Source organism: Muntiacus reevesi, chromosome 3 (genome assembly GCF_963930625.1).
Source record: "Muntiacus reevesi chromosome 3, mMunRee1.1, whole genome shotgun sequence".
Taxonomy (NCBI): domain Eukaryota; kingdom Metazoa; phylum Chordata; class Mammalia; order Artiodactyla; family Cervidae; genus Muntiacus; species Muntiacus reevesi.
In genome coordinates, this window is record NC_089251.1 from 163,460,731 (window position 1) to 163,475,611 (window position 14,881).

The 14,881-nt window shown below is 52.7% G+C and overlaps 1 protein-coding gene across 2 annotated transcripts in view; it reads right to left on the reverse strand.

The window, feature by feature from the left end:
• SLC22A1 (solute carrier family 22 member 1) overlaps window positions 1-12,677 on the reverse strand; it is a 39,480-nt gene extending 26,803 nt beyond the window's left edge. The window contains exons 1-3 of one of the 2 annotated variants that reach the window (XM_065931039.1): window positions 12,237-12,677; window positions 6,186-6,289; window positions 2,583-2,737 (exon numbers count right to left, since the gene is read on the reverse strand). In XM_065931039.1, coding sequence (XP_065787111.1) covers window positions 2,583-2,737; window positions 6,186-6,289; window positions 12,237-12,632 — 655 coding nt within the window. In that variant the 5' untranslated portion in view covers window positions 12,633-12,677. The remainder of the gene's footprint in view (window positions 1-2,582; window positions 2,738-6,185; window positions 6,290-12,236) is intronic. The other variant, XM_065931038.1, reaches the window with a different exon arrangement.
• Window positions 12,678-14,881: the final 2,204 nt, after the last annotated feature.

A 14,881-nucleotide genomic window follows, 5' to 3' on the forward strand; every position in this document is an offset into this window, starting at 1 on the left:
AGCTCCAGGCTGACCTGGAGTATTTCCCATGACTCACCAGGGAGCGCTCGTTAACACCACCAGCAGCTTTGAGGGCACCCCAGGCACCTGGCCCTGTTGCAGGCGTTCAGACGCATCTCCAGCTCTGGGGGTGCAGCCCCACCCTCCTGACCTCACGGTGAGGTGGTGGACCAGACACACACACTGAGTTCATCACACCCAGGTCTTGATATGATGCGGGCCGTGTGGGAAGAAAGCGTAAATGACCAGGAGGGTGGGGGGTCTCCAGGGGTCGCAGATTTTCAGAGCGCAGTGGAGCAGAGCTCATGGAGGAAATGTGAGCCGTCAGGAGGGGCGGTGGTTAACCGAACCCGGAATGGGAAAGCGAGCTCCAGGCAGAAGGACAGCGGCCCAGGTGACCACTGGGTGAGGTCGGGTCATGGGGGCCGTGCGCCCTCCTGGGGGGGTCTCGTAGGCTTGCGGAGAATACTGGCTTCAAGTGCGGGAGGCTCAGAGGCGCCGCGGCATGGGGTGACCCGATGTTACGTCTGCTAAAGGCCCCCCTGCACCGCGCTGCTGCCTGTGGGTACCCCGGGGGTGGACCAGCATGGAGCGGAGCGATGGTGGTGGTGGGATCCGGCAGGAGTAGCAGATCAGTGAGACGGCTGCTGTGCTGGAGGTGTTCCGAGAGGAAAGCAGACGGGGGACTGGGGAGAGGGACACTGGAGGAGCAGGCATGGGGGTGGGGAGGAAGACATCCTGGGCTGGGAAGAGAGGAGGAGCCGGTCACGCAGACTGAAGGGGAGCCCCTGGTGCAGGACCAGGGAGTATGGGACCTCCAAGCGAGGCAGGGGAGCCGTGGGAAGATTCATGCCAGGGTATCATGCACTCCATCACAGACATGTAGCATTCCAGGTCTGTCTTCCTGTCTCTCTAGCCTGGGAGCTCCTTGATGGAGGTTGTTGTTCAGTTGCTAAGCTGTTTCCGACTCTTTGCACTGGCTTGCATGGACTTTGCATGGACTGTAGCCCACCAGGCTCCTCTGTCCTCCACTCTCTCCTAGAGTTTGCTCAAATGGCCATTGAGTCAGTGATGCCATCCAACCATCTCATCCTCTACTGTCCCCTTCTCCTCCTGCCTTCAATCTTTCTCAGCATCAGGGTCTTTTCCAATGAATCAGCTCTTTGCATCAGGTGGCCAAAGTATTGGAGCTTCAGCTTCAGCAACAGGCCTTCCAATGAATACTCAGGGTTGATTTCCTTCGGGATTGACTGGTGTCTTGAGAGTAGGATGGAAGGCCTTGTCTATTTCGGCATCTCTGGCCCTGCCCCCGTGCCTGCCACAGGGCAACAGACACACCGCAGGGAGGAGAAGGGGTGGGCATGGCTCTGGGCTACCCTGGGGCCCTTCAGTGACCTCAGGGCACTGTGGTCCCCACATGGAGGATCCTGAGGCAGAGAGAGATTGTGGACCATGCCCAGGATCACACAGCTGGTCAGAGATGGGTGCAGATTTGACTTTAAATTAACCCTTGTCTCCATGTGCCAAATACTGCATGTTCAGCCTCTAGATGGCTGGGCTGTTGCAGCTAATATATGCTGAACTCACTAAACTTAACTAGTGTGTTCACGATTTCTTGGGGAAGGAACATGGTTTTTCTTGGCCCTAGTGAACTATTTCTTACGATGTTAAACCATAAGACATTGTTTTCAAAGATGGCAAGACCTGGCAAAAACCTGGACCATCCTCACTGCTGTCTGATGCACCCATCCATCCATCCATGGGCTGAGGAATACACAGCTATTATGCTACTTTCTTCTACGGAAGTATTTTTCATTTTCTATTCTTACTTTCCATAGAAAACTTGAAAGAAAAAATAGTATATAGAATTATACTGATTTACACTTCATTTTTTTCATCACTGTGTCTCTCCCGTCTTTTATGTTTTGTTTGTTGAGTCGCCAAGTCATATCCGATTCTTTGCGACCCCATGGACAGCAGCACGCAAGGTTTCCCTGTCTCTTGCCATCACCCAGAGTTTGCCCAGCTTCATGTCCACTGTGTGGGTGATGCTGTGTAACCATCTCTGCTGTCTTCTCTTTCCCAGCATCAGGGTCTTTTCCAATGAGTCAGCCAAAGTATAAGAGCTTCTTTCATTTCCTCTTATATCGTCTCCCCTAACCCTTGAGTGTCCTTCAAACCAGCAGAGTTTGTTGTATTTCTTTTGGAAGAGCCTGGTTCATTCATATTTGAAATGTTGTAATACTGTCCCACCTGTCTCCCCTTCCTACATAACCCCCATCATTGTAAACACATCACATGTGATCTTCTTTTCCCAAACAGATTAGTTGATATGGAAACAAGGAGCCATCATAAGTGGTTATATAAGTGTCTCTCAAACAAAGAGAGACAGAGAGAGGCCATTCTGACCTCACACCCAGCTCCAATCACGCAGACACAAATACAGCTAGCGAGGCCACACTTTGTCTAGACTTCCTCCCAAAAAAACCCGCCTCCACGCTCAGCTTCGTCCCATTCCACCCCACTCCCTGACCTCCCGGGCCTCTCAAAGTGCCCGGAGACCTCGGCCAGCAGATGCTTACTCAGGGTGTAGCCAGCCGTCCAGTTGCCCTTGCTGACCAGCCCCTGCAGCAGGCGGAAGAGCAGCAGGGACGTGTAGTCTGGAGCCACGGCCGTCAGGACGCCCAAGACGGCGCTGATGAGGGTGGAGGTGAAGAGGCACACTTTGCGGCCAAACCTTCGGAGGCGAGAGACAGCGAGGTGAGACCTGAGTGTTCCCAGGGATGAAGGGACAGCAAGCAGGCCCTCTGCTGGGAGACGAGACCATTTCTCTGCAGCATCGTGCAGTCCATCACGCATCACGGCCCCTTCTCAAAGCCTGACCTGGTCCCCCCTCAGTGACAGCGACCCGCAACTCTTGCAGGTTTAACAAAGTCACTCTGAAGAGGAATCCTGATCAGTCTCACTCAAGGACCAGGGGCCTCCCTCCATGACCCGCCCAGTTCTCAGACTCATCCCCTCTCGTTATCTTTGTAGTTAACAGATTGTATTACTATTCACAGACTTAACAGCGTGCACCAGAAATCAGGTCACCCCCAACGGACATAGTTAACCTGATCAATGATCATAAGGTTTTTCTGGGGAAATATTCAATTCTAATAGAATAACTAGTGAAAAGTGTTTTTCCTTTCTTTTTTCATGAGCAAAGTGGGCCAACAAACACAAAGAGATGGTCAACGTCGCTAGTCATCAGGGAAATGCAAATTAAAGCTACGCGGGAAGTTGCTATAAAACACGGGGAGCTCAACCCGGCGCTCTGTGACAACCTAGAGACCTGGGATGAGGTGGGGGGTGGAGGGGAGGTTCAAGGTGGGGGGACGTGTGTATGCTAATGGTTCATTCACACTGGTGCATGGCAGAAGCCAGCACAATATCCTAAATCAATTATCCTCCAGTTAAAAACAATCTGTTTAAAAAAACCATTAAACAGCCCTCAGATTGGGAGAAAATAATAGCAAATGAGGAAACAGACAAAGGATTAATCTCAAAAATATATAAGCAACTCCTGAAGCTCAATTCCAGAAAAATAAATGACCCAATCAAAAAATGGGCCAAAGAACTAAACAGACATTTCTCCAAAGAAGACATACAGATGGCTAACAAACACATGAAAAGATGCTCCACATCACTCATTATCAGAGAAATGCAAATCAAAACCACAATGAGGTACCATTACACGCCAGTCAGGATGGCTGCTATCCAAAAGTCTACAAGCAATAAATGCTGGAGAGGGTGTGGAGAAAAGGGAACCCTCTTACACTGTTGGTGGGAATGCAAACTAGTACAGCCACTGTGGAAAACAGTGTGGAGATTTCTTAAAATACTGGAACTAGAACTGCCATATGACCCAGCAATCCCACTTCTGGGCATACACACTGAGGAATCCAGATCTGAAAGAGACACGTGCACCCCAATGTTCATCGCAGCACTGTTTATAATAACCAGGACATGGAAGCAGCCTAGATGCCCATCAGCAGATGAATGGATAAGGAAGTTATGGTACATACACACCATGGAATATTACTCAGCCGTTAAAAAGAATTCATTTGAATCAGTTCTAATGAGATGGATGAAACTGGAGCCCATTATACAGAGTGAGGTGAGCCAGAAAGATAAAGAACATTACAGTATACTAACACATATATACGGAATTTAGAAAGATGGTAACGATGGCCCTATATGCAGGGCAGAAGAAGAGACGCAGAAGTACAGAACAGACTTTTGAACTCTGTGGGAGAAGGGGAGGGTGGGATGTTTCGAAAGAACAGCATGTATATTATCTGTGGTGAAACAGACCACCAGCCCAGGTGGGAGGCATGAGTCAAGTGCTCGGGCCTGGTGCACTGGGAAGACCCAGAGGAATCGGGTGGAGAGGGAGGTGGGATGGGGGACCGGGATGGGGAATTCGTGTAACTCTATGGCTGATTCACATCAATGTATGACAAAACCCAATGGAAAAAAAAAAAGAAAGTTTAATAAAAAAAAAAAAAAAACCATTAAAAAAAACTACAGGGAGATATCACCTCACGCTTATCAGAATGGCCATTATCAGAAGGACAATAAACAACAAGTGCTGGCAAGGATGTGGAAAAAAGGGCGCTTAGTACGCTGTGGATGGGAACATAAACTGATGCAGCCATTACGGAAAACAGAAGAAACAGGACGAAGTTTCTTTAAAAAATTAAAAACAGAACCACCATAAATCCAGCAATTTCACATCCGAATATTTCTCCAAAGGAAACAAAAACACTAATTCTAAAAGGTATCTGCACCCCTGTGTTTATTGCAGTATTAGCTAAATTGCCAATATATGAAAGCAATATATGGAATTCCAATATAAGCAATATATGGAATATATTCCAATATAAGCAATATATGGAAGGACTGATGCTGAAGCTGAAACTCCAATACTTTGGCCACCTGATGCAAAGAACTGACTCATTTGAAAATACCCTGATGCTGGGAAAGATTAAAGGCAGGAGGAGAAGGGGATGACAGAGGATGAGATGGTTGGATGGCATCAGCAACTCAATGGACATGAGTTTGAGTAAGCTCTGGGAGTTGGTGATGGACAGGGAGGCCTGGCGTGCTACAGTCCGTGGGGTCACAAAGAGTTGGACACGACTGAGCAACAGAACTGAACTGATATGGAAGCAACCTAAGTGTCCATCGATAGTTGAATGAATAAAGATGTATATATAATATTATATATATATATATGTATGTATACAATGCAATAGTACTCAGCCATAAAAAAGAATGTATTTATGACAGTACAGACAGACATAGAGGGTAAAGCGCTAAGTGAAAGCAGTCAGAAAAAATTAATAACCTGTGACCTCACTCATACGCAAGATTTAAGAAACAAGACAAATATAGCTTCTAAATGACAGTTATCTACTCCTGAAAATAGATACATAAATAGATAAATACTAAAAATATTCGTGACAGAACCATTCACTCTACTTTCTTCCCACATGCAAAGATGATTAACATGCTTTAGGGAAATACTGCAGGGGGGGAAAAAGAGCTGTCCACACACAAAAATCCACATCCTCGTCTCCCATCTTCAACCTTCCACTGACACTGTCCTTGCTCACCAACCTCTACATGTTGAACTTCTCTGCATACCCTCGTCTAGCGTATCTCACATCTGGTTTATCGCTTTAAATACCAATTACTGGTGGCCAATCCCAAATATTGTACTCCAGCCCGAATCTCATGTGTCCAACTGTCTACTTGGCAGCTCTTCTCCATCTCACAGGCTGCTCTGAACACATCTCCACCAAACTGCAGAGGAGGAAATTCTTAACCCTCTCTGTCTCAAAAAATGGCCCTGCCCCCCCAACCCTTCTGCCAGAAGCATAACCCTTGGCTTTGTCCCCCCTTCCTCTGAGCCCTGCATCCCAGCTACACAACCTGCCTGTGGTTTTCACCTCTGAAATCCCCCCAAAACTCCCAGTTTCCTCCATCCTCCTGCCCCACGTCATCCAAGGCACTCACTACCATGTCGGGTCTCAACTTCTGCGAAGGTTCCCTCTGGACGCTTCTCCCACCACTGGCCGCTGAAGTCCCTTCTCCCTATGGTGTTGACACTGTGTGTGGTCGGATCCACCTTTACGTACCTGTCTGCGATGTAGCCGACACCCAGAGAGCCCAGGAAGAAGCCCAGGTTCACACAGGACTGAAAGAGGTCCACCTTCCAAGAGTCATCGCACACCAGGTTAAACTGCAGGTCGGAGGGGCCAAAACACACAAGACCGTTTGTAAGTCAAACTACGCCTACCATTTTCCCCACAGAAAATGTCAACGCACAACACAAAAATGTGGGCTCCTAGGGTCCCTCACATCCTTTCCTTTCACCACATTTTCATAAGACAAATGCAAGGTTTCTGGGGAATCTCAGGCAGTGTCATTAAATGCCTAATATCTTTCTTTTGGGTTTACCCTCAATACACACTAATTAAAGAGGCTGTTTTCAGGGCCTCTGAGAGTTGTCAAAGGACAGGGTGGCCAAAAGGTAAGGTTTCTAAAGGAAATACGGCAGAGTAATTATCCAAAAATGAAAATGAAGTAAAATAAATATGACGTGTTTCCCAGAATTGATAAAAGCCCTTAATTAAGAAAGCTGAGCGCCAAAGAATTGATACTTTGAACTGTGGTGTTGGAGAAGACTCTTGAGAGTTCCTTGGACTGCAAGGTGATCCAACCAGTCCATCTTAAAGGAAATCAATCCTGAATATTCCTGGGAAGGACTGATGCTGAAGCTGAAGCTCCAATACTTTGACCACCTGATGCAAAGAATTGACTCATTGGAAAAGACCTTCAGGCTGGGAAAGACTGAAAGCAGGAGGAGAAGGGGACAACAGAGGATGAGATGGTTGGATGGCGTCACCAACTCCATGGACATGAGTTTGAGTAGGCTCTAGGAGTTGCTGACGGACAGGGAAGCCTGACGTGCTGCAGTCCATGGGGTAGCAAAGAGCTGAACATGACTGAGTGACTGAACTGAACTGAATCACGTTTTATTCCATATTCTACGCAATAATTGTGTGAATTTGTCATGACTGATGGAGCTGTAAGTATCAACATGAGAATTTCTGAGCAAAGATGCAGAGGCCAGCTGGTGGGGGCTTCTGGGGAGCAGCCCTGTGCAGCCCTGCATGTGGGGGATGGGGGACCCCAGAGGCGGCAGGAGACTCGGAGGGTCCCATGTGCCTGGGAGGAGCTGAGGCAGAAGGACAGAGGCAAAGACAGGAGCCGATCTGCCTGGGCATTGTTGGGAATGAGGTTCAGGGCTTGCCCCTCCATGCCTGGCACATGCATGGTGATACCAACACTCCTGGGTGCTCTGGGAGGCCCGAGTGCAGGAGCATCCCCACTTGGAGCCCAGAGGGGCAGAAAGCAGGGAGGCACCCAGGGATGAGACAGAAGCTGGGAGGCGATAGCCGGGGCCCTCACCTCCCCATTTAGCCCAGCACTGGCCAGGACTCATGACTCTGCCCCATGAGGCAGAGGGGTGTGACCACAAGAATGTCACTTAGCAACTCTGGGCCTCGGTCTCCTGTCTGGAAGGTGTGTGTGGAGCTGGTCCTGTCACCATCACGGAGCTGCTGCGGGCACTGCAGGGGGACACCATGTGCCCCTGGTTTGGTAAATAACAAGCCATTTAACTTTTTAAATGGAGGCTTTACTTTTTGTTGTTCAGTCGCTCGGTCATGTCCGACTCTGTGACCCCAGGGACTGCAGCACGCCAGGCCTCCCTGTCCCTTACTATCTCCTGGGGCTTGCTCAAACCCATGTCCACTGAGTCGGTGATGCCATCTCATCCTCTGTCATCCCCTTCTCCTGCCTTCAATCTTTCCCAGCATCAGGGTCTTTTTCAGTGAGTCAGTTCTTCGCATGAGGTGGCCAAAGTACTGGAGTTTCAGCTTCAGCATCAGTCCTTCCCAGGAATATTCAGGACTGATTTCCTTTAGGATGGACTGGTTGGATCTCGTTGCAGTCCAAGGGACTCTCAAGAGTCTTCTCCAACACCACAGTTGAAAAGCATCAATTCTTCGGCGCTCGGCTTTAAGATGGTCCAACTCTCACTCCAGGTGTTTATTCCCTTGAAAATTCAGCTGAAAGCACACTGCCCCAGGGAGTTTCTCCTGCCACTGTTTGGTTTCTCTGCGGCCCTGGGCCCCTGTCAGCAGAACTCAGGGGAGGCCGCTCCTGGGAGTTGTTATCTCGCTGGCCCAGGTCAGCCTCTCCAGCGTCCTCTCTGGAGCTCCCACCCACATCACCCAGGATAATGTTCTGGGCATACTAGATGCCCCCAAAGCCACAGGGCAATGGTTTGGGGGTGTTTGTTCTACTCTTTGCAATCAGCACCTTTGTAAGATGTCTCCGCCACCCTCCCTGAAATGCCCTGGATGCCATCCTGCTCTGGGGGCATGCAGAAGCCAGGGAGCTCATGGAACTGGAAGAAGGGGCACCTAGCCTTCCCTACTGACGCCACCTCCCCTAAGAACTCTGCCCCCAGCTATGCCAAGGGGCTCTGTCTGCAGGCACCCGCTCCCTGCAATCCCAGACCCAGCCACTGCCCCCGGGGACCCTCTGTGCCCCCAGGAAGACAAGGCTGGCCCCTTAGGGAAGCCCAGGCTTGGCACAGGGGGCGCACGGGATGGGGCGGGGTCTCCTAGGCCGGGTCCCTCCTCTGCTGGAACTTCACTGGGGATTTCTCTGGGGCCAGGCCGTATGGTGGACACGGCCCATAGAGCAGCAGGCTGGCCAAGCTCACAGGACACAGAGTCACCCAGCGTTCTCATCAGAATCCAGGTTCCCATGGGTTCTGTCTCAGCAGATCACGGATCAGAATCCAGGTGATCCCAGGGATCAGGTGAGTTGGGAAACCAGCACCCTCCTGCCCCAAATGGACCCTGACCTCTGTCCTCAGGGTGGGGAGGGACGGGGAGCTGGGTGTTCAAAGCGGTCAGCACATCGTCTTCCCTTCAGCCAATTCCAACGTCCAAGGCAAGGCCTTGTTAAAGATTATTTCTGCAGAAATGAATAACTAAGAAGGATTCTGCCCCAAATAAGCTTCAGCTTAGACTGAGAGGAGGAGGCAAAAGTGGCTTTGAAGTAGTGGGAAGGGTGAGTCAGAGGAGGCGCGTTCCGTCCAGGAGAAGCGGTCCTCCACTCCTGAGGGCCCACGTCTCATCGCCTCCATCACCTCCAGCTGGATCCCACCCCCAACACACTAGTGCGTCCCCAGGTGAGCCCTACCCCACAACCCCTCCCTGTCTCCCCCAGTCCTCCCCAGAGGACTTGGGTCCCCGGGTACCTGGAAGCCCGCTCCCCGTTACCACTGTCAGCCAGTCGGGGCTGTGTCCCCTCCCCAGGACCCCCACCCAGGCCAGGCTCCCCCACATGCATGAGCTGCTGCTGCCCCTGTGTTCCCACCTCACTGTTCAGGGTCTCAGCCCCCCAGCCTCCCCGGCCAGGACCCTCCGGCAAATTGGGCGCCTCCTCCTCCCCAAGCCCTTCCAGGTCTGCGTCTCTTTAAATTGATCCTTCTTTCTGATCCTGTGACTGCCACATGGGTCCACAGCCCTGCTGGGGGGCCGTGTCAGCCTCCTCAAGCTCTCTCCACCTCTGGGAAGCCTCCCCTCCACTCCCCACCAGCGCCTGGACCATTCCCAAGGTCCAGCGAGCACCGTCTTCTTCCTCTGCCTGAACTGCCACTTGGCACAAAGGTAGGGTTGCCAGTTTTAGAGAAAAAAAAAATACGGGGTGCCCCTCCGCACTGGAATTTCAGATAAACAACACCTTTTTTTTTTAGTGCAATCATGTCCTCAGCAGTATCTGAATTCCCAGCCTCAGCTGTCAGTATCAAATGTTGTGCAATATCTGGGACCTAATTATCCTAAACAAATATTCGTTGTTTACCCGCAATTCAAATTTAATGGGCATCCGGCATTTTATCTGGTGACCTGGTGTAAGATCTCAGCGCTCTGGCCCAAAGCTGAGCCACCCATTCTGTCCATGACCCCTCCACTGGATTCCAGTCAATTCAACAGCTCATTGCTCCCTGAACGTGGTCCCTGCCCCCTCTCCGCCGAGCTTCGGTTCTCACTCCCCAACGCACCCTGTATCCTCTCCTAGCAGCTCAAAATACCAGCCTGGGTCCCACTCAATACTCCATCCTAAGGACCTACTGTACATCACAGGGAATTATATTCGATATTTTGTAATAACCTAGAAGGGAAAAGAATCTGAAAAAAAAAATAGATATCTATGTGTATATAACTGAGTCAAGGAAGTCACACACTAACCCACTCCAGTATTCTCGCCTGGAGAATCCCACGGACAGAGAGGAGCCTGGTGGGCTACAGTCCATGGGGTCGCAAAGAGTCAGACACGACTGAAGCGACTTTGCCTGGGATGGCATAGCTGAATCACCTTGCCTGAAACTAACACAAGACTGTAAATCAACCATACTCCAATTTAGAAAGCCTGCCACTTCCCGCTGGAAGACCCCAGTGGCCGGCTGAATAGCAAGGTCCCCCTCCTTGTCTGGGACACTGATCTTATTCTCACGACCACCACCCCTCCCTCGCTCCCTGGAGACTGCAAACGCCTTGAACCTCACAGGCTGCTTCCGTGTCCCTCCTGGCATCACACCCAGTGCCAGAACAGAGGAAAAGCTCGGAACACGGTTACTGAGGGGACAGACGGAGGGCTGAATGGATGAATTCTTGCATCCAGCTGATCCTTTCCAAGCAGAGTGTGCCTCAGCCACAGAGAACAATATGTCCCCGTCCAGGTCTGTTTCTAGATTCCCAGCGAGAAGAGTGGCCAGTTCAGCACCCCTGGGAGACAAGTCCTCTAACTGGACGTCTGAGGTTGGAGGACACCTCAGAGACCAAATGTTTGTGCAAGGGCACCCACACCTGCCCTGCCCCCCAAGACGGGAGGCCGTGGGGCCAGAGGAGAGGACACGGTTTTTCTCCAGCTAGACATGTGGGGCTCAGGGCATCAGTTTCCTTGTTTCAGGCTAGCAGTTTGCTAAGACACGCTCTGCACAGTTCCAGTCTGTGGCTTCACCAAAAGGCTTCTGTGGAGGCTCAGATGGTAAAGAATCTGCCTGTGATGCAAGAGACCCAGGTTCGATCCCTGGGCCGGTAAGATCCCCTGGAGAAGGGAATGGCTACCCACTCCAGTATTCTGGCCTGGAGAATCCCATGGACAGAGGAGCCTCTCAGGCTACAGTTCATGGGGTTGCAAAGAGTCGGACACCACTGAGCGACTAATGCGTCTAAACTTCTCCTGTGACTTCACCAAGTGACCTTGAGGTCAGTTTCCAAGTGCCTATGCTTGTCACAGTATAGCACTTTCCAAAGGGTCCATGAAGGAAAGAACTCTGCTGTCTTCTCAGTGAGATACTCTCAACGCAAAGGCTCAGATAACCCCCTAACCTATCCAGGCAAGCGCTCTGCCTCCATCCTGCTCTCCTGCGGGTCATGCAGGGGGCACCCAGTGCAGCTGAGCGCTGGACACCCAGGGGTGCTGAACCAGCCACTCTCCTGACTTGTCTGATCGGCACCTCTGTGGTCCTCGGCCGACCCCTGGGAAGCAGGTCATCATCATCGTTGGTTTGCTGATGAGGAAGCTGAGGCTCAGAGCGGCTGAGTAACCTACACAGCGACACTCAGCCAATTTGGGGCATGGCTGGGACTCAGTCGGACTCCAGGGCAGCTTCCACACCGCCTCAGAAACCAGCGTTGAGCTGTCACAGGTCCACAGCTCGTGAATGGAGGGAGGGGGGCTCGCAACTCTGATGGTGGGGCCGCTGGCCCCCAAGTGGATTCTGCAGGCCCATGGAGAAGCCAGTGGGGCAGAAAGATGAGGAAGCCAGTCTCCCCGGGGGTTCCCCATCCAGCAGTCCAGCGTGGCCTGGCAGGCGATGGTCTCTCTGAGCCCCAGTTCCCTCCTCTAACACCCAGAGTGTGCGGAGGATTGAAGAAGGGAGGAACGATAGTGCCCGGGATGGAATCTGATACTCCGGGGTTCAGAGAGCACCACCCTGCTCCCTCTTTGCTGATGTGGGGTCAAAACCTGTAGGATTCGTCATGTTTCCTCTCTGCCCTGAAACCCACATCATGATCCCCTCGGCGAAGGCCCGCTCTTACCTCGGTCACGATGGAGGAGCCGGGCGTGTCGTACACCCAGCCCTGATCACAGGGGCCCAGGGGCAGGGGGCTGCCGTTGGCGGCCAGGCCGGCCAGCGGGTCCAGGCAGCCGAGGGCGCTCTGGTTCCAGTCCACCGCATAGCGGAGGCACTGACCCTCCGGCCCCGGGCCCGGCACCGTGTAGTTGAGCTCCTCCGCCAGGCTCCAGCCGCATCGCCGGCTCAGCTCCGCCACCCCGGGGCTCCGGCAGCGGTGGTCCGGGGTGAAGGCCAGGAAGACGATGCCCACGTAGATGGGGGCGAAGGCAGCCGAGAACAGGCACAGGATCAAGAAGGCTTGCTTCTGGAACCAGCCGAACTCCCCGACCTGCTCCAGAACATCGTCCACGGTGAGCATGACTGAGCCTCCACGCACATCACTCTGAGCAGACCACAGCGGCCGCAGAGCTTGGGGTCAGGGTCTTATGTGGGTTTCTCTGCAATGGGCTGGTCTGAAGTCTAATTGCTGTCTAAGCATCTTGGCTTCTACCCCTGGAAGCCAACCAGCTGGAACCAATCTTTCACCCGCAGGGCAGGTTTTGGGAAGGGATAGGAGGAGGATGACTGGTCAGACTGCTGGGCTGGGGGAAGTCACCTGGGCTGAGGGCCTGTTTCTGTGCCACTGGGGTTCCCAGAGCCAAGGGAGAGAGCAAAGGTGGCCATGAACCTCCCAGCGGTCTCTTTCAGGCTCTTCCAGAGGGATCCTCTATTTGAAAGCTTTTTTATCATCCAGATAAACAAGGACAGCATACTGGCTGCCAGACTATCGGACCTGCTTCTCACGATGGGGCATCTCAAGCAGTGTGCATCGAGGGTCTGGCCATGGGCAATGGGAGAGCCAAGCTCCCCAAACTGACTCATTGCCCTACGTCCTTGTCCCAGTGTAGAATGACCGCCTTCTTCGGGACCCACAAAAGACTTCTCCTGGCATCACTATGTCTGCAGGCTCCTGACTGCTGGACCATGACACACCCACCCTGAATCCCCAGGAAAGTGGGCCACAGGGGCCCTCTGGGCACAGACCCTGATGGGTTCCCTGGGCAGAGATGCTGGTAGGAAAGATCAAAGGGTCGCAGGCAGAGAATACTTCCCCCTCCCCCACTTCAGCCCGGGAGGACACAGAACATTAAGCCTGGGTCCCCCCTCCATGCACGCAAGAGGGACAAATAACAGATGAACGGGTGCCTGGGTTCCCTCTGGTTCCCAGGGCCCTCATCTCTGCTCCGTGGACACGGGGAGCTGACCCCAAGCCCGGCAGTGCACCAGCTGCTCTGGTGAGACAGGAGGAGCTCTGTCAACCACTTCCCTACGTGGGCTGAACACCAACTGGGGGTGTGGTGGGAGGGGAGAGGGCGGAGAGGGGGGCAAACCTCCCCAAGGCATCAGCTCGCCCAGGCCAGGCGCTGCCCTTCCTGCCCGAGTGAGATAATGGAAACTGTCTTCTTCGCCCCTCCCTCTTCTTGGCACAGGGCCCCTGAAACCCTTGACACTTCCTAGGAGTGTCTTCTGTTCAACGAGGTGACTCTGGGTGGGCTTGTGGGTGGCTCCTGGCCATGGGTAAGACCAAGCTATGATTGTGTGCTAGGGGCTTCCCAGGTGGTGCTAGTGGTAAAGAACCTGCCTGCCAGTGCAGGAGACACAGGAGATGCAGGTTCGATCCCTGGGTGGGGAAGATTCCCCTGGAGAAGGAAATGACAACCCACTCCAGTGTTCTTGCCTGGAGAATCCCATGGACAGAGGAGCCTGGTGGGCTACAGTCCTTGGGATCACAGAGACTCTGGGTGGGCGCCTGCCTGCAGGTAAGACGGAGCTGTGATTAGAGACTAGGAACTTTCAGCCCCATCTCCCCATTCTCTTGAGCAAAAAGGGCTGAAATGGTCGGTCATGGGTCATGCCGATGGGGTAAAGCCTGCATAAGAGCCCCACTACTCGGGGTTCAGAGCAGTCACATCCACACCCCAGGTCCATGGGGACGGCAGCTCCTCCACCCACCCTGTGTATCTCCTCTCCCGGCTCCTCCGATGCTCCACCATATTCTCTAATAATCTGGTGGACAAGTCAACATTTCCCTGACTTCTGTGAGCCGCTCTAGCAAATCAGGTGCTTCCCCCGTGGCTCAGTCGGCCTGAATCCACCTGCAGTGCAGAAGACCCGGGTTCGATCCTTGGGTCAGGAAGATCCCCTGGAGAAGGAAACAGCAACCCACTCCAGTGTTCTTGCCTGGAGAATCCCAAGGACGGAGGAGCCTGGAGGGCTACAGTCCATGGGGTCGCAGAGAGTCGGACACAAACTACAGGTAACACTTTCTAGCAAATCAGTTGACTCCAAAGAGGGAAGAGGTCACAGGACCCTCATCTGTAGCCGAGTCGGGCAGAATTGTGGGTCACCTGGGGCCCTAATAGTGACTGGCATCCGAGGGGGGACAGTCTTGTGGGACTGAGCCCTTAACCGGTGAGGTCTGAGGCTCTCTCCAGGCTGATGATGTCAGAAGTGGGTTAAATTGTGGGACACCAGGTTGGCATCGCAGGCAAGTGCCTGGTGTGGGCAAAACCCCCAAATTCAGTGACCCTAAGTGAAGTGTCCTGGGAGAGGAGTGAGGAGGACTCA